Source organism: Peromyscus leucopus, chromosome 19 (genome assembly GCF_004664715.2).
Source record: "Peromyscus leucopus breed LL Stock chromosome 19, UCI_PerLeu_2.1, whole genome shotgun sequence".
Classification (NCBI taxonomy): domain Eukaryota; kingdom Metazoa; phylum Chordata; class Mammalia; order Rodentia; family Cricetidae; genus Peromyscus; species Peromyscus leucopus.
Window position 1 is genome coordinate 51,884,416 of NC_051079.1, and position 21,521 is coordinate 51,905,936.

Genomic DNA, 21,521 nt, shown 5'->3' on the forward strand with positions numbered 1-21,521 from the left:
CCAGGTCCTCACTCTGCAGTGGGGCACAGCTTCCCCATCACATGGTCAACTGAAGACCAAGACGGCATTCCTGGATGAGTTGCGAAAGTTCTAGGTAAAAGCGGCAGACAGCCCAGGGGACTTTTACAGGAAGATGTAGCAAAGATCACCAAGTATGTCTGAATGTCTTTTGGGATTGAATCAACGGAATGAAACCTGATACTAATTGTAAGGAAAACGAAAAGGCACAGAAGGAAAAGTAGTTCCAGTTCACTACATAGCCAACAGAAATGACAACGGAGCTGGAAAGATGGAGATGTGAGGGGCGTGGATGGGAAAGTGCAGTTCTTGTTTCCCAGTGAACAGATGACCTCCAAAGTGAAGCAATGAGGGTGTGGTCCAGCAACATGAAGGTCACTCAACTTTGACAACTTCCATGTCTCGAAGCTGATAGGATACATCAGACGCTGAACTTTCTACAACTCCGTGTCCACACTCATGACTTCATTTAATTCTGATTGAGTCTGCCTAACACCCCCAAAATAAGACACTTTTGCATAAGAGTCACTACATTGAACGATTTCCAGATGGTATGAATTATGGGACCGGAACATCATGGCATCTTTGTACCTAGGCTTGAAAGACATCCACGGTGCTAAGAGAGTTGAAACCCAGCCTTTCCCCAGTATTCCCATTTTAACTAGAGATGAGCAGGGATCATTAAGGACTTAGCTATTATAGTAAGAGAGCCTTAAGGCTCATTTTAGAATCACTATCAGCATCACCCTAGGCCAGTCTTACTTGGGAAATTTTCAAAAAAAAAAAAAAATCTTGGCGTCATCCAGAAATCCAGTTTCAGCTAGTCTAGTGTAAAACCCAGGCACTATTCCATATAAAATCATCAGGTAATCACAATATGCATCCGAGGTTACTCATGAGAGCTGAACTAGTCTCTCTATATTGAAGAAGATACTTTTAGGAATTGCTACACACAATACGGTGGGAAGGAGATGAAGAGAAATTTGAATCACTAAAATGGTTGAAGGACATTTAAGGGAAACTGAGACGTTGAGATGCTTCTTGGCATATTCCACACAATCCTAGCATAAGCTGAAAATACCACAGGTAAAAAGTACACTTTCTACACTTTATATAATATCAGTGTGTGGCCTAGCCTACTTTAAACATACTCAGAGCACTGAGCTAACAGTCAGGCAAAATCCTCTAACATATGGCATATTATAAAGTATTTAACACCTACAATTTGTTGACTATTAAAGATGAAAGGCAGAATGCTTTCTAGGCTAATCTTTCATATGACTGCATAAAGTCAAACATGGAACTATCCTAAATTGGGCATTATTTGTAATCCAAATTGCTACAGTATTAGCATCTTACTTCTCTGAGCAGGTCTATTACAGAAAGAAGCTTCTGATGTGAACATCAACAGGCTTCTGAGGAAGGTCATGAGATGGGAGCCTAGTAGGGAGAACATAACTAGAACCAGAGTGTCTGAAAGCTGGTCCTTGAACAGGAGGAGGGATGGCATTTGTGATCCTTAGGACAGAGTAAGAGCCACACAATGAGAGAAATGAAGTACCCATAAATGGGGTTTGTGATCATACTGTTCCTCGGTCCCAGGCCACCAAAACCTGTCGGGCTTATCTCACCTAACCCTGGCTCTGTTTTAGTATTTTAGCTATCAACCTATTTATATAATCAAAATTCAAGCTAACTGAGCCTAACCTCATCCCCTAAATTTTGATCAACTGCTAAAGTGAAGCTAAGTACAGCTTACTGACAGTCTTTCAGGTTCTTGATCACAAATGCCTCATTTCCACCTGTCATTTTACTTATTTGAAAAACAGGAGAAAATTTAATGGATTTAAAGCTAACAACAAAAGAAAGCAAAACCAGTTGTAACTAGGACCCAAGCATCTAATTTTGAAAACTCATTCTTTTACTGTCATGTGACGCTACTAATACTAAATTCAGTATCTAATAATCACGGCAAATAGATTAAAAACCGCCTAGGGTATGAACTGTGAGAAGGAGGTGTTCAGCTTTGAGAAAACAAGGCAGAGAAGCGGTTTGACAAGTGTTCGTTTATTGATTGGTGGGAACACAGCCCATCAGAACACACAGCATGCACTGGGAGTGGACCCAATCAACGTGCACGGTGGCCGTCCGTAAACCTGCTGGAGCCTGCCAGGCCTCGCAGATGGGACCCACCCACGGATGTGACAGGCAGCTAAGATTCCAGGTGTAAATCCTTTTGGAGCGCATTTACTTTTTATTACTCAGAATTACATCAGAAGAGGGAAGCCCAGCCTGCACCCTGCTCTTAAACTTCAGACTGAGGAGTTAATCGGAATCATTTAAATAACCCATCACCCAAATCATGTTAATGCAAATTTTAGCCCAATTCCCCTTTATAAATTTTTCTCTATCAATTTATACCCCTCAGAATCAGAAGCACTGTGTGGATTTAGAAAAGATTAATAGCAAATGTAAAGGACTATTTATTCAATTCCAGTATCTACAACTGTTGTACTATCCTAGATTTTTAAGTCATATGGCCAATTTCTCTTTTAGATGTTTGCTATAACATGTATATAATAAATTAAACAATTCCAGTGACATTTAAAAGGACAAAAATATAAAGTTGATGGAATATCAGACCATAATTAAAAACTATATAATCATATATGGTTTATTTAATACAGTGATTGTACCCTACAGTACAATAAAATGTCTTCCCAACTAAAGAGTGACATGCCATGTATTTCCTCAAAATTTTGAAACGAGTATTTTTATTAAAGGGACATCAATGTTGCTTGATGTTCAAGTCACACCTACTGCTTTTTATGGTAATGGGAAGAAAAAACATGAAGACAGAAAAAAGCTACTACACCCAACAGGAAGTCAAGGATGATTTTGGATTTTTGTTCTTTTGCTGAGGCAGTCTTATCTTCTCGTGAATATTTTCCCTTCCTTCATGCTCCAGGGGCACTTGGTTATGGCCTGCAGCGCTGGACGAATCGAGGGTACAAGCACACATCTCGGATGTGATACCTGTTCAGAATCCAACTTAGGAATCTTTCCAAGCCCAAGCCATAGCCTCCATGAGGACATGTACCATATTTTCTCTGTTAAATAAATGAGAAGAAAGAGAAAGAATGTATGCTTACTTTAAAACTATAATCAATCATGTTTAAATTACTACAATGAGCTAACTTCCACAATGTAACGCTTAACTCACTGTAGTAATAATTCAAAGCCACATGCCTTCATAAACCATGCAGAGGATAGTTCAGTACAAAAATACATCAGGGATGTAGAGCCACCCTAAAAGGAAGAGATGATTTCCACCTTTCAAACTAATTACCCTGATTTATCAGAGGAGAATGAAGAATAGTATTAGATATTGGTAGGACCTAATACTGTACTTAAAGACAAGGTAAGGTAGCTCAGCAGTTAAGAGCACTGGCTGTTTTCCCAGAGGGACTGGGTTCAAATTCCAGCACCCACATGGTAGCTTACTACTAACTGTAATGGCAGCTCCAAGAACTGAAGTCTTCTCCTGGCCTCGGGGGCACTGCATGTGAAGCATACATGTGCACAAAATACCCACACACATCAAAAAACCAAAAACAACCTGCAGCGAATAAAGAACTTTAGTAATGAAACTGACTTATAACTTGGATAAAGACAAAAATGGCAATATCCTGCCGGGCAGTGATGGCACACACCTTTGATCCCAGCACTCTGGAGGCAGAACCAAGTGGATCTCTCTGAGTTCAAGGCCAGCCTGGTCTACAGAGTAAGATGCAGGACAGGCACCAAAACTACACAGAGAAACCCTGTCTCAAAAAACCAAAAAAAAAAAAAAAAAAAAAAAAAAAACCCAAACAAACAAACAAAAAAACCCCACCCACCCAACCAAAACAACAAAAAAGAGCAATATCCAAACACTACAAAGCAAACACAGCTTGCCTGAATACCCACAGACTACCTGGGATTCTGGCCTCCAACGCAATACAATACAATACACTTCAATGTATGCAAAAAGTATCACAGTGAAAAACTTGAAGAAGTTTAAACAATAGTTCTTACCTGATCTGTGTACCAGTAATAAGGAGCAGGGTCAATTCCTTCCCTTTTATAGCCTTCCAGAATTTCTTCACTATCCCAAATGCGCATGGAACCACCCACAATCTCACCAACATTGGGCATCAACACGTCCACCTTTAAATAGTAAGTCCGGAAGCAAATAAAAACCATCACAGTTACTGTCAATCTATCAGACATGATTGCAAGGCTTTAAGGAAAACTACAATTAAGCTCCTAACTTGAAAGGAAGCCCCGTGACTATGCAAAATTCAAGTATTACTCCAATTCTTTATCAGAAATGTCAACCCTGAGCAGGGAGGTAAACTTTTTTTTACTTTAATTACTGTTATTCTAGATTTATGAAATACTTGCCATGAGCTATATATATATATATATATATCATCCCAAATGACAGTTCCCACCCGGTCCCTTAAAAGAACAAATTTTCTAATACTCATAGAATCATAAACTGACAGATTCAGTCAGTCGAGGATCCTCAGGACATCGCTGCATATAGAAGGACTTGATCTCCACAGGAAAGCGACACAGCAGGATTGGTTCATTAATGGTGTCTGTCATCAGTCTCTCAGGAGCTTCAGGAATATCCTGAGGTTAAACAAGATTTCATTAACATTTAAAACTGCAAACAGAAAGCAGTTCTTCAGCCTTGCTGTGCTCCTATTGCACAGGGGAGAACGAACAGAGACCTAAAACCCTCAGACATGCATATAGGAACAATTTCTTTTCAAAAGGAATAAAACCTACCATGGCCATCAAGTGAACTGTAGGAACATCTGCTCTTTTAACACAGCCCAGGAAAGGTGCTGAGTGCTGCTAGCAAATGACCTCACCACCCAGACATCTCTCAGCGTGACAAGATACTGCTCGGTTGGGCTAGAGAGATGGCCCAGAGGTTAAGAGCACTGGAAAGGTCCAGAGTTTAATTCCCATCAACCACATGGTAGCTCCCTACCATCTATAATGAGATCTGGTGCCCTCTTCTGGCATGAAGGAATACATACAGGCAGAACACCATACATATAGTAAGTAAGTAAGTAAGTTAAGTAAGTAAGTAAGTAAGTAAGTAAAAAGGTACTGCTCGGTATCTTGGTCAGTGGCCAGATCCAATCTGTCAAGTGAGTATGGCCCACTTAGTCCCCAGAGCAGAAGACCATCAGTGTATGCTCCAGGCCACCACTGATCTGCAGAGTACTGATGACACGAATCTCACAAAAATCACTTCTTCAATGGTACAAACAGTCATCAACAGTCAAGAAGTATTAGACGGTGATACCCCAAGTGAAGCACTCTCTCTCCCAAACATCCTTTAGGAAACCATATTCAAACCAAGACGGAAAACTCCTGTCCCAGTGAAAACTGATTTAAGAGCTGAAACGGAACTGGGCTATCACTGGCTCTGGTCCCTGAAGCCCTGTGCCCTCATGTATGTGAGACAAGGATGCATGGGGGAACAACCTGATCTCTCAGCCTGCCTCTGCCTCCCACACTGGGGGTTCTGTGTCAGATGAATACACGCCTGCAAACGATTCCCTAGCTCTAGAGCCCTCGTGCTATGGGATGGCAGAAACACAGGATGTACACTGGCATGCACCGAGGGCTTCCTGTGCCACGGGCCCTGCCCACTTCATCTGGTAGAAGAGGATGTCACTTCAAGGTAGACATGAGGAACGGCTGGGTCACTAGCCTTCAGTCACACAGCAGGCTGAGAGAGAAGCCCACCTGGGGGACTGGGACATCTGTCTGGGCTCTAAAGCTGGTGACTACTGTTCCACTCAAACACACTAAGTACTGGGGAAAATAAAGTACTTCAAACTTGAGTTCAAAATTACCCTATCCCTCATAAACTGAATTTACAAGACACCAAGAGTGACGTGTGGAGCCCTGGTATGCTGTTTGTTCTCAACATAAATTCCTTCTTAACCCAAAGCCAAACTGCCGAGTCGCAGGTACACACATCTCACCTGTAAACAACACACACACACACACACACACACACACACACACACACACACACACACAACACACACACACACACACACACCAGTGTGCTAGGAATAGTGAAATGCACAGGTCTGAATCAGTTATAACTACACTCCCAATGCATGCTCGGCTCCTAGCCAGGAGGCTCAAGAATGAGTTGGCCAAAGAATGATCATGTAAGAGGAAAAGGATGCTGTGTGAAAGAAGAAACGCTAGTGTTTTAGAACTGCACAAAAAGGACAGTATTCTACAGTTCACTATAGCATGAATCAAGACACTCTTAAGAGGTAGTCTCTGCTGTTACTGCTGACCTGAGGAACAGTCGAGGCACCCAGCATCAAAGAGCACCATCAACAACCTGCTTAAGCACACAACGCCCTCTGAAGCAACATGAAAGGACTACATACGTCTCCAAATTCATAGAGCGTTCCATCTTCTTTCTTTACGTCATGCTCCCTCAGCCACTCGATAGCATCTGAATAGTTCATCCGTCGGAAAGGCCGTTTAGGGGGCTTAAAGTTCTAGAGTAAACAGGAGAAACAAAACTGTGTATAAAGGAAAGCACCCAGACTAAAATGTCTATTAAGAAACAAAAAGGGGGGCTGGTGAGACGGCTCCAGTGGTTAAAATATGGGCTGCTCTTCCAGAGGACCGGGTGATTCCTAGCACCCACAAGGCAGCTCACAACCACCTGTGACTCTAGTTCCAGGAGTTCCAACATCCTCGTCTGGCTTCCAGATGCACTGCATGCATGTGATGCTCAGACATACAAGCAGGCAAAACACCCATGCACATAAAATAAAATAAACATGCAAGCAGGGGATGGGGTCGACCCTGGAGACAGCTCAGCAGGTGAAGCCTTTGCCAGGTGAGCTTGATTCATAACCAGGATCTGACCCGTGGAACCAAGGAAAAGGTGGAAGCAGAGAACCAACTCCACAGAGCTGTTCTCTGTCTTCCACATCCTGTCATGGTACGAGCAGGCCCACACACATCATAAACACATACAGAATAATAAATTCTTTAAAAAAGAGAAAACAGAGCCAGGCGGTGGTGGAACACGCCTTTAATCCCAGTACTTGGGAGGCAGAGCCAGGCAGATCTCTGTGAGTTCTAGGCCAGCCTAGTCTACAGAGAGAGATCCAGGACAGGCTCCAAAACTACACAGAGAAACCCTGTCTTGAAACCCCCCCCAAAAAAAACCAAAAAACCTCTCCCTCAAAAAAGTCCTACAGATCATTAATATGAAGAGAGGAAGAAGTACTTACTGACCGCCTCTTCTATAAGCTAAAATACAGTTATTGGCAATTACCAATATTAAGTTTAAGTCTTCAAAACATTATCTATTATTTCAGCTCAGCAAACCTACAAAAACTGAGAGTGATTCTGTCCTCTATCAAGACTGGAATCCTCTCATTTCGAGAACACACTGCACCTACCGGGTTGAGGTCATACACGATGCTTGCCACTGGTGACTTCAAGACTCTGTCCACCACGTCACACACGAGGTCCTCTAAGCGGTTCAGGAGGTCCTCAAAGGTCAGGAAGGGACACTCGGCTTCCACGTGAGTGAATCTGAAGAAGAGATGCAGCTGAGCACTACTCTTCTTTTAGACGACGTTCTCTCAAGCTAAGGTCTGGACCTGGCGGACTGTCCAGAAAGGAACCAATGCTCTGCTTGCTCAACCCTCACTGAGTGGTCAAGAAAAAATCAGAACGGACTTTGGCTGTGGCTCAAGGAGCCAGCTGCCTTTTCTTGCTTCTTAGGCAGGGTCTTATAGCCCAGGCTGGCCTTGAACTTCTGATTCTCTTGCCTCCACCTCCCGACTGGGATTACTGACATGTAACCATGCCCACTACTTTTACGTGGTGCTGTGGACAGAACCTAGAGCCTTGTATGCTAAGCATTCACTCTATCAGCTGAACTTTATCCCCAGCCGAAGGAGCCGCTTAGGGAGGACAGTTTCGTACTCAGCCAGGTGCCTCCGTGTTCTGGACTGTTCGGCCCTGTATGACTGGGCAATACAGAACACATCCCCCAGGGCCGGAAGGCAGGTCTCCAGGTACAACTGGGAAGACTGAGTCAAAAAGGCTTCTTCCCCAAAATAGTCGAGCTTGAAGAGTGTGGCCCCCCCTTCCACCTGCGTCTGCACCAGTGTCGGCGTGGTAACCTGTGAGGGGGAGAGGAGCAAACAGGTCTGCTGTGGCCGTCCCTCCTCCAAACAGCACGGGGAGTCACTCGCAAAAGACGACCTGTAATCGGGCACTTACTTCACAGTACCCCCTGTCGAAGAAGTGATCCCGGAAGCACCTGGTGATCATGCAGCGTGCTTTCAAGATCTTGGACATGTTCTCTCCTCGGATCATCATGTGGCGGTTGTTGAGCTGGACATCTACATCAGACTCCTCGTTGATCAGGTTGTCAGCCCCTCCAGCTGGGGCCAGCCCCACCAGTTCCCAGAAGTCACAGCTCAGTTCATGGCCTCCCGGAGCCTGTGGTTTAAAAGGCAGAGGGGACAAGCAGAGGAAGTGAGGACGGACACTAAACCGACAGTACTGAAGGTCTTCTGCCCAAGTTTTCAGTAAGGTGTTGATTTAAGAACATCATTAGTAGTTTCAGCCTCCAAAATTAGAGACCCAGTAATTCAATGTTAAAATTTTACACTTACTACTTCTTTCCATGTAAACAGACACACACACACACACACACACACACACACACACACACACACACACTTTATAAACAAGAAGACACATACTAAGAACTAAATCACCTCTAATTCCATGACCTGGAGTAATCACTTACAACTATTAGCATCATGGTTTATTTTCCTAGCATTTGCCCAAACAGTTAGTCAACACACTCATTCATATTCCAAAACTTCAATGTGGAGCTTAAGAGCTAGTTCAGCAGCTAAGAGTGCACACTGCCCTTCCAGAGGACCCGAGTCCAGTTCCCAGCACCTACGGAGTGGCTCCCGACCACCCTTAACTCCAGCTGCAGAGGGTCTGACACATCTGGCTTCCGAGGGAGTCTGCACTCGTGTGCACACAGCATACACCAACACACACATACACATCACTGACGTAATTAAAAAAAAAAAAGTCTTAAATTTAAATGGCAAAGTTTTACTAAAAGCCGCTTATCTATTTGTCTACTTGGAAAAAGATAATCAAAATTTCCCCTACTGACTCCACGACAGCAATTCCTCCTAAAGGCCTCAGCTCACGGAACATGAAATTATCTTGTTGCCGGACATTGGACAGCAAGGAACACCATGACAACCACTCCATTTGCAATCACATCAAGGTCAGCTCGGCGAACTTCACTCAGACACTCCTTTTTATTACAGGGCAGGCTTTCCATCAACTCTGAGGCCAGGAGTATTTGCTCCCTCTTGTGGTTAATACGCTGCATTTGTAGGTTTATTTCCTAGGCAACAATTTCCACAGTTGTTTTTCCGATTGTAATTACCGACAGGTAACTGTTAGTAGAATGGGTTATCTGCCCTTAGCTAGAGCACAAATATACCCTTATGTTCATTTTTTTCCTCCTTCTTTCTACTTTCTTTTTTAAAACAAACTACCAATTCCTGTTCAAAGGGTTTCAGTTTAGACTAGTGTTTTCTGAAATTTTGAGTGCTCAAGCTTTTAGTTTTTATTCCCACCTCACTGAAGTTATCCCCATACCCACAGCAAAGTGGCTCCACAACTAACCAGGAGATCAGTAAGGAATGAAGTTGAAAAGCTAAGTTCCTTTTTTGTTTTTTTGGTTTTTTTTTTGAGGCAGGGTCTCACTATGTAGCTCTGGCTGTCCTGGAATTCACTATGTAGAATACACTGACTTCAAATTCACAGAAATCTGCCTCTGTGTGCTGAAATTAAAAAAAGATGCGGGCCACCACATTATTTTGATTTGATTGTGAGTCCTGCTCCCTCTCAAGTCACACCGATGTTTACTTGCTAGTGCAGCAGCAAGGGTAGGTGTTCAGGTCAGGAGACCCCGTGAATGAGCTCCATCAGTACCTCAGAGGTGAGTAAGCTGCTAGCGATCGTGAGACCAGATTTGTCACGCACACACCAGCCAGTTCAGCCCCATCCCTATCTACTGAATGCATCCTTTAGCCTTGATGTACTTAGTATTGGAATGTCACAGCAAGAAAGCTGTCACCAAAAGCAGCTTCTCTATCGTGGGACTCCCCAACCTCCAGAACTACAAGAAAATTTTCTGTTTTTTTCATAATTTCCCAGTCCATGAGACTCTGTTATAGCTTCAAAAAGCAGACTAAGACGAAAATGTTAGCATACATATTCTATTGGAAAAGGACACTACAGTACTTCACACTTGTGTATTTATATGCCAAACACCAAAGGTGCCAATAAAGACCCTGGGGAACAAACTAGTAAATAAACACCCATTGCTTCACTCTCTGAGTTCGCCTCACTCACCTGCTTGCCCTTGGGAGTTAGGTTTAAGGTTCCGTACACTGCCACACTGCTCTCCGTGGACAACACCACTCCATTGTAACACTGGCACTGTAAAGATGTCAAAGGTCACACTAGGCTACTTACGCTGATATTCAATAGTCTAATAAAGTTAAGGGAATTATTCACAAACAAGTGATTTGTTCAAATATTTGTAAAGTCAGAGAGAGAGCGAGAGAGAGCAAGAGAGAGAGACAGAGAGACAGAGAGAGAGTGCACAAGCACTATTTTTGGAGGAGGCAGAAGTATCAATGTATCCATGCACCACATAATGCTTCTAAGAGCAATGGAGCGGTACCTGTTCCCTATTAGGTAACTCATATTATCTACCGATATCATAGCAAAGTACACCCTGACAGTGCTCAATGAGATAGCTTACTGATGTATTTCTTAGACTGTGGTGCTATCATTCAGTAACATATGGCTATATAAAAACATATTTAAGTCCCTTTCTATGACTACAGAAGACACTGGTCCCATTCCATATCCGCACAGTTCACCTGACTTACACGGACAGAGACCCTCTTACTCTATGATGACCAGCACATGCCGAAGTCATCAGGAGAAAAGTGATGGGCAATCTGACAACCGTGGGACAAGGCTGCTTACACCTAAAGCTTTAATCACAAAGACAAGTGAGCATCAGGTGCCCCTTGACGTACCCAGAATAAAGCACTGCACATGAAGTAGTCATGTGAGGGACCAAAAAAAAAAAAAAAAAAAAAAAAAAAAAAAATTCAAACACCATCAGCCCCACCTTCCACTGTAAGACAGCGCAGCCGGAAGCACATTAGTGACACCACGGCAGGAATTAACCAAGCTCGTAATGGGAGACGCCCCAGAATTTCTGGGTTTGCCTCCCACAAATAAACTGGGAGCAGAAAGAAAGAAAATGAGCGACAAGGGGTCACTGTTAAGAATATGACATCCAGGGAAAAAGCCAGGACCCACCATAAACTGGTGGTCACTCAGGCCAGGCCACAGACTCTCTACACTGTTCTGTTTTCTTATTTCAGAAAGTTTTCATGACAAAAGCCTTCTTTCTAGCTCTGCTAAAGTGTAATCAGAATTCTTTACATTTGTGATACACGATGGTTTTGACATGGGTATCCACAGTTGATACAGTAAAAGTTTAAAGTATGTATATAGATCCTAACATTCTCAAACTTACACTAATGGACCCCATTCAACACAATCTTTCAGTCATATGTAAGATAAAAACTTACCAAGTCATCTGACAAGACACACTGAAGATAGCCCGTACCATCTCGCAACACCAGAAACATCAAATTCTTTCCTAGAAATGAGACAAAAATTCAGCCCTGGTACCTCATAATCCCCCCACATAAAAGCAGCCCCAAGGTCAGCCATCGAAGTTCAGGCCTCTCCATGCCCTCTTCCTTTGACATCCGCCCCCCAAGCCTGGTCTCTGTGCACTTTATGTTCTAACCATACATGATCCTCAAGAGCCACACTATTGTGGGACAGTAAGTCAGTCCAGAAAAAAGGTCAGGATGAAGTCAATTATAAAAATCAAAACTAAGATGCTGGGCTGAGGAGACAGTATGTGGTTCAAGTGCTTGCCTTTTAAGTGTGAGGAGATTTCAGATCCCAGAGCCCATGTAAATACCATGCCAGGTGGGTGTGGTACTTCTTCCCCTGTAATCCCAGCCTCCTTAGAAGAGAGAGGGGGTCTCCAGAGCAAGCTGGTTAGCTAGACCAGCTGTATTGGAGAGCTCTGGTTTGAGTGAGAGACCCTGCCTCAAACACACATGGTGGAAGAGAGATCCTCAATAGTTTTAGATATCAACCTCAGGCCTCCACAGACATGTCCATACATATGTGTGCCACACACATTCAAACATGCATTCACACACAATACATGTGGGGTGGGAGGAGTAGGGAACCAATTAGTATACTAACCTAAAAACTACGATACAGATACACACACACAAATCTGTGAACACATTTCAGATCAGGCAGGATCTGTCCCTCCTTATAACACAAACCTTGTTTCTCATTAAATTAAAATTCAATTTGAGGATGATGTACTTATTATACATCTCTGGTCACTGTGATTACTAACAGTTCAAGTAATATCTAAATCTTCAAACTTTCATAGTCATATTACATGGGAACAAATCTAGGCTATAAATTATTATACTCAAAAAGACAGGTTACCCAAAATTCAAACAAACCTGGAGAAAAGTTTTTATGTCATTCTTCACCTAAGACCAGGTTTATTTAAGACTGAAAAGAGGGAGAGAAAAACCAGCCCACTCACCTTGCCTGCGTAACCTGTGGACCCAGCCGAACACCTTCACTCTTTGGCCTCTATATCCTTCTAAAGCACAAATCTTTACCTGTCGGATTTAAATGACAACTATTGTCGTTTATCACATAGCAACATTTTCACTAATATTACACAAGTCCATAGATTGTAGTAAAGTGCTGAAAACAATCACTGCTGGGTGTGCTGGTAGACACATTTAATCCCAGTACTTGTAAGGCAAAGCCAGGTGGATCTTTATGAATTCTAGGCCAGCAAGGGATACATAGGAAGACCTTTTGTCGGGGGGGGGGGGGAGGGGGGGGACACAAAAAACAACCCAACAACAAAAAATCCAAACCAACTAACCAAACAAACAAAAAAAACCCTCTACCACAACAATTAATAAAAACCCAAAACCAAAACCAAAAGAAAAAAAAAATCACAAATACAAAATTGTGGGCTGTCATTCTACTGCGTGTTTAAAATCAAATACTATTTTCTATTAGTGCAAAATTGACAATGAGAGATACCTAAAACTGTTTCAGAAACTATTAAAGGAAATCAGTTAATAAATGAATTCAGTATGTCACAAGAGATGTGCCTGTCCCCCACAGCAACAACAATCTCAGCCTTTCAAGTCCCTCTGCACACTCACACACCAGGAAACTAAGACAGAAAGGAAAATGCAAAGAGCAACTGGGTGGTGCGTGGAAGCAGTAGCTGGTGACAGACACTTAGCCAGAGAGAACATTAACGGAGCCAAGCCAACTCACTCCTGGGTCAGCCATCTGTGTGGATTCCAGAAAAAAAGCAGGGGCAACTTTCTTTCAAAGAATCATAAATGCTTCTTATGTATTTGTAAAACTTAGAAAAATCACAGATTTCAATCTTTCCACTTTTGGGTGAGGAAACTGATACCACAGAAGGCAAAATCATTTGCCTCAAACTACCCAGCAAAGCCAGGTGGTGCTCCACATCTGATGCCCATCAGTCAGAGCAGAAACTACTCATCACACAATTTCTAATTTCAGCAACAAAATGAACTTGTAAAAGCCAACCTCAGCACTCAGAACACTGTGTCTCTATTCCCCTCAAAAGACACAAAACATTAGAACAAAAGATGAGTATGCCTTGCAAACACAGAAACATCTTGGATACAGCCACACCCACAGCACCAGAAATGACAGACACTTACACATGACGGCTCTGGCAGGCTCGGGTCATTTTTAATGATAATTTTCTTTGCTTCCTCCAGGTTCTTTTCTCTTCGTAAGTTATCTTCTGCCTGATTTTAAAAACAATGCAATTAGTAAACATAGTTTTGGGTGTAGTAATTATAAAAATGTGCACAGTGGCAAATTCATTAGTCACCTCTTTCTTCTCCCGAGAATCATTCTTCATCTGTTCCCTGTGCCACATCTTTTTAATGTTCTTCATCTGTGACTTAGAAATGACATCCCACCGCTAGAGAGGGACAGAGCATAAAGAAAGATAGGCATCATCTTCAACACCTCTATGTGCACAGAAAAACTTATCATTCACAAAACATGATCCCAAAAGGTGTTGGCACACTCTACCTCATTTTCCTTTTGTGAATCCACATAAATGGTGGGAAACGGCTCTTTTCCAACTGTCATCAAAGCCTTGGGGAGAGGGAGAGAGAGAAAAGATTTCTTTAATATTATATGATGCTTAGTAACCAAAGCCACACCTGGATTATGAATCTGAACATGACCAGGAGCCTAGAAGAAAGCCTCAGGACCCAAGAGGCAACAGGAAGGAGGACTGGCTGAACCTCCTTCAGAAGGAGCTGGCTCTAAGAACACCCAGGTCACACTACAGAAAACCCCAACCAGCTCACACACACAGTAAGCGGCCTCCCGTGAGAGCAGGGTCAACCGGACACAGGGACAAACACAGCCATGCCAGCAAGAGGCAGCAGAGAGCAAAAACCCCTTTGCAAACGATATCTGAAAGGCTAGTGACCTGTAAAATATCAAAGGAGGGACCTAAGACAGGCAGGTCTGAAACTCTGTCAACAAAATACCAGCCAAGTTACATAGAAGGCTAAGCTCCATTTAATTTGAAAAATTCTTAGGAAGCTATATATTCTTTTCTCACCAATATTGGTATATCAGCCATTACTGTATTTCACTTGTGTTTTAAGTTAACATGAAAAATGAATTTAAAAAAATGCTTGTTATGTTTTTATTAATTTAGTGTGTATGTGTGTGTGTGTGTGTGGGGGGGGTGATGGTCAGAAGACAATTAGGAGAATCAGCTCCCTCTTTCCAACATGTGGGTCCCAGGGACTGAACTCAGGTTGTCAAGTTTGGCAGAATCACCTTTACCCACTGAGCCATCTCACTGGCCCCCCAAAACTAATTTTTAACAGGGTCTCTAGCTCAGACCAGTCTTGACCTTGCTGCGAAGCTGAGGGTGACCTTGAACTCCTGATCCTCCTACCTTTTACTCTCCAAGTGCTGGAATTATAAGCTCTAGGCAAAGAGGCGTATCTTAGGAACCTCAAGCACTGTCTGAAAAATTTCCAGTGACTACATCAAACAGGAAAAGAAACGTCTTCTCTCTGGAGATAAAATCTCAAGTTTATAAAACCTGACCTTGGGGATCCTACCAAGCATCTAAGTCTTTGCCTGTTTATAGCCCCCATTAGGTCTCTTGAGCTGTCCTGCTCCAGCTGCTCTTTGAGTCACATGTCCTCAACTGTCTGGTCTCATTCTTCAGCTAAAGGCTAGGGGCCATAAAGTTACAAAGGACAGTCACTGGGGGTATAAACAGCTAGGCCTAGGAGGAAACATTAACAACAGTTATTCAAGATTAGTTAAGACTCGCCCCCGTGCATACTAAATGACAACATTCCCCACATACATAAAAGGAACAAAAGGAGGAATGCTCAAATGTCTGGAAAATCTCCACCCATTCCCAGGAAAGACACACAGAGCACTCCATAACTCCTTCATCCTCCTCCCTCACATTCTAAACCATCTAATCCCCAAGACCCGAGGAGCTAGCTTGTGAGTTTATCTCCCACTTCTACTATTCATCACCCTTTTTTCTTTCACTGTTCCAAAACCAGGGGCAACAGAAACCTTAACCTTCTGGTGTGACTTAGTCCACCCTGCTGCCTGCTACAGAGCAGGGAGCGATGTGCGAAGCTTCTAGAAACATCAAGAGCTTCACAGTGAATTATCACAGGATTATAGTCTCGTACCACATCGGCCTGCAGGGTCAACCATGGCCCCATCAGATCATAGTGGAAAGGATCACTGTGGCTGCCTACATTTTTTTTTGTAAGGACTCTCTACCTCTCATTAACACACAGTTGCATCTGCAGAGCCCTCGGAATTCGCTTCTTTCCTGACTGTGTACACTGATACTCACTTTTTTATGTCAGGATGAAAAGAGCCTATCATGCCTCGTAACAGAAGGGCATACCCTGGACCTGCAACATTCCACTTCAGAGGTCACCTAAAGTGTTCTCAGTTTGGGAAAGTCACAGGAGACATCTCAATTGAAAAAGACTTCCCTCTTAAAAGTTAAAAAACAAGACCCTGGTATGACATATTAAAGTATGACCTGGTCTGGCCTAAAGAGAAAATGCTTCCAGGTTAAGAGGATTTGATGACTGATATTATCAGGCATCTATAAAAACAAGAGATGGCCAGATACAGATGCATAAAAAGAGGCGTGTCAGGGTCTTGCTCTTCCAAAGAGGAAACATCTAACCTCCCCGCTTAGAGTGTAGCTGAATTCCAGCATTCTGGCTCAACAGGTCTGTCAGTGAATAAATAGCATTGTGGAGACACTTTGGACCACACCTGAACCTGATGGAATCAGTTGTGGGTCGAAGAACTCCTGAGACATGTGTAACAGTCCACTTAGAATGAGCTAACCTCACAGGATGCTCCTAGGCCCCGAAATAACAGTACATCGTGGCATTTTTGTCTTCAACTTTCAGGTTCACGAGTCTGCTTTGAGAAGTGGTCCATGGGTGGGTTGCTGACATGTCAAGTCTTTTGAGTCTCAAGGTCAAGATGATCTCTGTACCATGATAAATAAATACATCAAGAGATCTCTCTTTAGACTCAACCAGGCACGAGCTCGGTGTGATTCAGAGGTAACTTTTACTGTTACAAGAGCTGAAAAACAGACAATCTGACGAATCAGAGAGAAAAAGTCCAGAGATGAACACCTTGTGGAGAAAAGGAAAGCACCGGCTTTAAATGTTCAAAAAGAAGTTTGGGCTTTGATCTAACACTATTAAATCAACCTGTGTGTACACACGCTCTGCTTTCCCTTTTGGGAGATTCTTTTCAAACGCTAGCATCTGAAATAAAACTACTGGGCTGGGGAGATGGCTCAGTGGGTAAAGGTAACTGCCACTTGGCATGACGACCTGGGTTTGAGTTTGGTGCCCAGCATTCACACGGGGAGAAGGACAGAACAAATGACTCAAGTCATCTTGGGATTCCATGTCTACGCAGAGGCACACAAATACTCACACACACACACACACACACACACACACACACACACACCGTGAACAAAGGTAGTATTTTCTTTTTAAAGGATGAAAGAAATGAAATGAAATTCTTGACGCCATTCATCACAACAGCCATTACTAAAAGTGGAGCCGTTACCCTGATGAGGTTACCTTCAGGCCTGTTTTAAATGGTTTCTCCTTGGTTCCATCTCCCGTTGCATCGTTTCCTTCTCGATCCGAGACATACAGCTCTGCTGTTTTTTAAAAGACGGAAAGTTATTCACCAGTCACCACTAACTCTCAGTCACTTGACAATGCGGCTGCTTTATCCATTTTCTATCTTTGGAAACAGAAAAAGCATCTGATCTGTAAAAATTCCCACAGTCCAAAAGAAATCAAGGTATTATTTTTCCGATCTCCCTTTTAATACTATCCCACTTCCTAACACAATGAATTACAAATCTGACTTTTCTAAGTGGACTTTTTCACCGTTTTAATCTGTTAGCCCTTATCTTTACTTGACCGTACAAACAATAAAGCCAGAGTTTTGAAATTCATCCTATTTTGATTAGATGCTGCACCTGAAAAGCCAGAGTGACCTGGGGAGAATTTATTTCACCTTCCTGTGCTTATTTCTTTATCTATAAAACAAGGAAACCAATAGACATCTTACAGGGCTGTACGTACTGAGAATGAAAGAGAACAAGATGTGAATCAGGCATCCCAGTAAACAGTGCACAGACAGCAAATGAAAACGTCCCCTCTGCTTTCCAAAACAAACTCATAACTCCGCAGAGGGCCTCACAACTGCCAAGTCCAGGTGTGACATCGCCCCGGTCTCTAAAATCTTTCATTTTTACTGCTGCAAATCTCAGCAGAAAAAAAAAAAATGAAGCTGTGCGAAAAAATAATTAAAGGTCTTAAATCTTTCCCAGAAGATCAACCGGAGAAACTGCCTATTTGGAGGTTTCACTTGGTCGGAACGCCTTGCAGAGCCCCAGTCTCGGCGGAATCACGAGGTTTGGCAGTGGAGCAGGGCCAGAGAGGCGGTGGCCGAGGGACGCACAGGGCTGAATCAGACCCGGCCCTGGGCCACCGAGTCCGGTGCCCAGGTGGCCCAGGTCTGAGGGTCTGGTGCGAAGGGCCAGAAACCCACAAATATCTGGGAGTGCAGCCACGCTGCGCCAAGCACCAAAGGGAGCTCGGGAACTCAGCCGGAACATTTCCGTACCGGACCACAAGCCGAGCCTCACTCACCTAGTACCATCCCTGCGGTCGCCCTGATCACCTCCGAGGACATCGACTCTGCACCACCACCGCCACCTGGTCACCCCAACGTGCACCGAAGGCTTCCTTGACTGAGGCGTTGCATCATACCATTTAGAGCAGCAGTCGCGGATATGAGTCAGCGGAACCTCGGGCACCCATTGGCTGCCGGAGGTGGGCAGGCGACTCAGAGGCCGCCATGTTTGGTCAGGGAGCAGAACACTTCCGGTTCGAGGACGCCGGGCGGGGTGCGGCGTTCTCTGGGCTCCGGAGGCGGAACTGGGTCTCCCAGGGTTGGGTAGAGTACGGTTGAGGTCAAGCTCCCTGCGTTCCTGGCTTTGCGCCCAGCTGTACGCATTGCAGGTTGTTTCAACCACTATGGAAAAAGGATTTGGGTTGGGTCTTTTTTGTTTTGTTTTGTTTTTTAGATTTATTTTCTTTTATGTGTATGAGTGTTTTGCCGGCATGTATGTACGTGCGTCCCTTGTAAAAGAAAAGTCATCGCATCCCTTGGAACTGGAGTTATGGATGATTATTAGCTGAGAAACCAACCCAGGTCCTTAGTAAGAGCAATGAGTGCGCTTAATCGCTGAGCCCCTTAAAATATACTTTTTAAAAAAGAAGAAAATTGATGTGATGAGCTGGCCATCTACCTGCTTCCCCAATAGAACAACAGTTTACATAGCATTAATTGCATTAGTTGATGTACTAATCCACAGATGATTTAAAGTATGCAAGAGGATTTATGTAGTTTTATTGCAGACACTGTGCTATTTGATATAAGGCGTCCTCTAGTTCATTATTTGCAGGGGGCGTGTTAACAATCTCCCTGAGATACCGAGGGACGACCGGCGGTGGAACTTATAGGTCACCAGTCGGATTGTGGGTATCGTGTCTGCAGGATCGGTTTAGCGCTGGAGTTCAGGAAGCGCTTGGTTAACTCCCCTGGACAGTCTCATTTAATCAGATCTTCCAGAAGCTGACATTTCCTTGATGCATGGCTAAGAGTCACTTCCAGGAACAGGCTGGAATTTGCCAGCGCCCTTTATTGACGGGATTGTGTAATTAGTAGCATTGTTCAGCTTGTGGCCAGTTTAAGGGCGCTCTGTTCTTCTGGTCACCGTGTTCCCGCTCTGTTCTCCGGATTGTTCTGTTATCTCTACCGGGTCCATTTGGTTTGCCGTGCATGGTTAAAGGGTTTGTCTGTTTTTAACTTTCACCATAGTCACCCGTTTAGGTTCAGGGCATACGAATCCAATGTCGCCATGTTGACTCCGGGCAGCTTCCTTTCCTGGGTCCTGTCAAACCCACTGATGTCTTCCAGGAGGGCTCATGTGCATTCACTATTTTGCTCCACAATACAAATTTTGAAGCGAGAAGAGGGAAAAATTACTGTGATTTCTTCTTACCTGGTCCAAGCCTGAGAAGGGGTGTAGTGTATTGAAAATGTAAGTAATGTGTAAAATCTGTAACCGCAGACAACAGTGGAGATATCACTATTATTTTAAGGAACTGAAGATTCAACTTCCCTCTCGAATTGGAGAGTGAAATTTAAGCAGAAGTTAGTTCGTCAGTTCCTGGAGACCTTTTTCTTCGGCGATCCCCAAGCTGCTTCAAGTTCGTGAGCCACTTGTCTGTGATCAGCCAGGAGAAATAAGAAATAAAGTCATTTAAAAACTAATATCTTCACTAAGGAGGACGAATTTGAGCCATTGGGACCCCGAAGCCAGATACACTTGAAAATAACACAACTCTTACAATTTTCTGGCTCTGTGACCTTGATCCACACCCCAACCTCTTGAATCTTGGATATTTCTCCTGTAAAATGATAAGAACACATCTCTCAAAAAGCAAAGATTAAAAATGACGGAGCGGGCTGGAGAGATGGCTCAGAGGTTAAGAGCACTGGTTGCTCTTCCAGAGGTCCTGAGATCAATTCCCAGCAACCACATGGTGGCTCACAACCATCTGTAATGAGATCTGGTGCCCTCTTCTGTCTTGAATGCAGGCAGAACACTATGTACATAATAAATAAATAAATCTTTTAAAAAAAAAAAAAAGCTGGGCGATGGTGGCTCACGCCTGTAATCCCAGCACTCGGGAGGCAGAAGCAGTCAGATCTCTGTGAGTTGGAGGCCAGCCTGGTCTACAGAACTAGTTCAGGACAGGCTCCAAAGCTACAGAGAAACCCTGTCTCGAAAAACAAAACAAAACAAAAGACCGAGCATACAAACATGCCTACTATCTGTTTGACACCCACACTAATCTGAATTAGGAAGTGACATTTGGTACTCTTTCATTCCCTGAGCCTGAGTGAATTAAACCTTCAACCTAATGTCTGAGGGTTCTGGTGGACTTCTCATTCTCCTCACCATCCCTCAACCTCCCCACCAAAAGCTACAGAGAAACCCTGTCTCAAAAAACCAACCAAACAAACAAACAAACAAAAAAACCCAGTTTGTCAAAGAGGCTCCTGTTTTCTTCCCGGGGCCTTCAGTCATGATGGAGGACAGCGGGGAGGGAGAGTATTGTCCCAGTCATGTGGGTATGAGGGAAAGCCCCACATTGTGTCCACACAGCCCAACCCTATCCTCAGGGTTCAGTAAAGACCAACCATAATTTGCAAGGCGGCACAGCACAGCATTTGCACCCACCACAGTCATTTTTGCAGCAGGCCCGTGTGTGCGTGCGTGCGTGCATCTAGTTTCATGTGCAGGGGCATGTGGTTCAATCTCAAGAAAGAGTAGTCACACAGATTATACTGGAAGGGCCTGTGGCCTGTTTGCACTTGTGCATGTGTGCATGTGATAATGGCTGGGAAGCTGTCTGAGCATGTGGATTCCAACTGCAGCTCTCCTGGTTGTAGTTACCAGTCCTTTCTACTTGGTGGGTTCTGGACCA

At 43.7% G+C, this 21,521-nt stretch overlaps 1 protein-coding gene across 2 annotated transcripts; it reads right to left on the bottom strand.

The window, feature by feature from the left end:
• Positions 1 to 2,065: 2,065 nt before the first annotated feature.
• On the bottom strand, positions 2,066 to 18,764 carry Nars1 (asparaginyl-tRNA synthetase 1). Of its 2 annotated transcripts, none has more exons than XM_028856598.2 (15): positions 18,612 to 18,764; positions 17,526 to 17,605; positions 14,428 to 14,493; positions 14,222 to 14,314; positions 14,046 to 14,135; positions 12,863 to 12,941; positions 11,805 to 11,875; positions 10,543 to 10,629; positions 8,365 to 8,586; positions 8,065 to 8,264; positions 7,533 to 7,668; positions 6,501 to 6,614; positions 4,567 to 4,698; positions 4,096 to 4,227; positions 2,066 to 3,128 (listed from the first exon to the last, which is right to left on the bottom strand). In XM_028856598.2, exons 1-15 carry the CDS (start codon positions 18,652 to 18,654, stop codon positions 2,997 to 2,999), a joined length of 1,677 nt encoding a protein of 558 aa, XP_028712431.1. In that variant the 5' UTR covers positions 18,655 to 18,764; the 3' UTR covers positions 2,066 to 2,996. The 2 variants fall into 2 exon arrangements, with proteins under 2 accessions (XP_028712431.1, XP_028712430.1); XM_028856597.2 differs by having other exon boundaries at positions 17,526 to 17,608; positions 18,612 to 18,763.
• Positions 18,765 to 21,521: the final 2,757 nt, after the last annotated feature.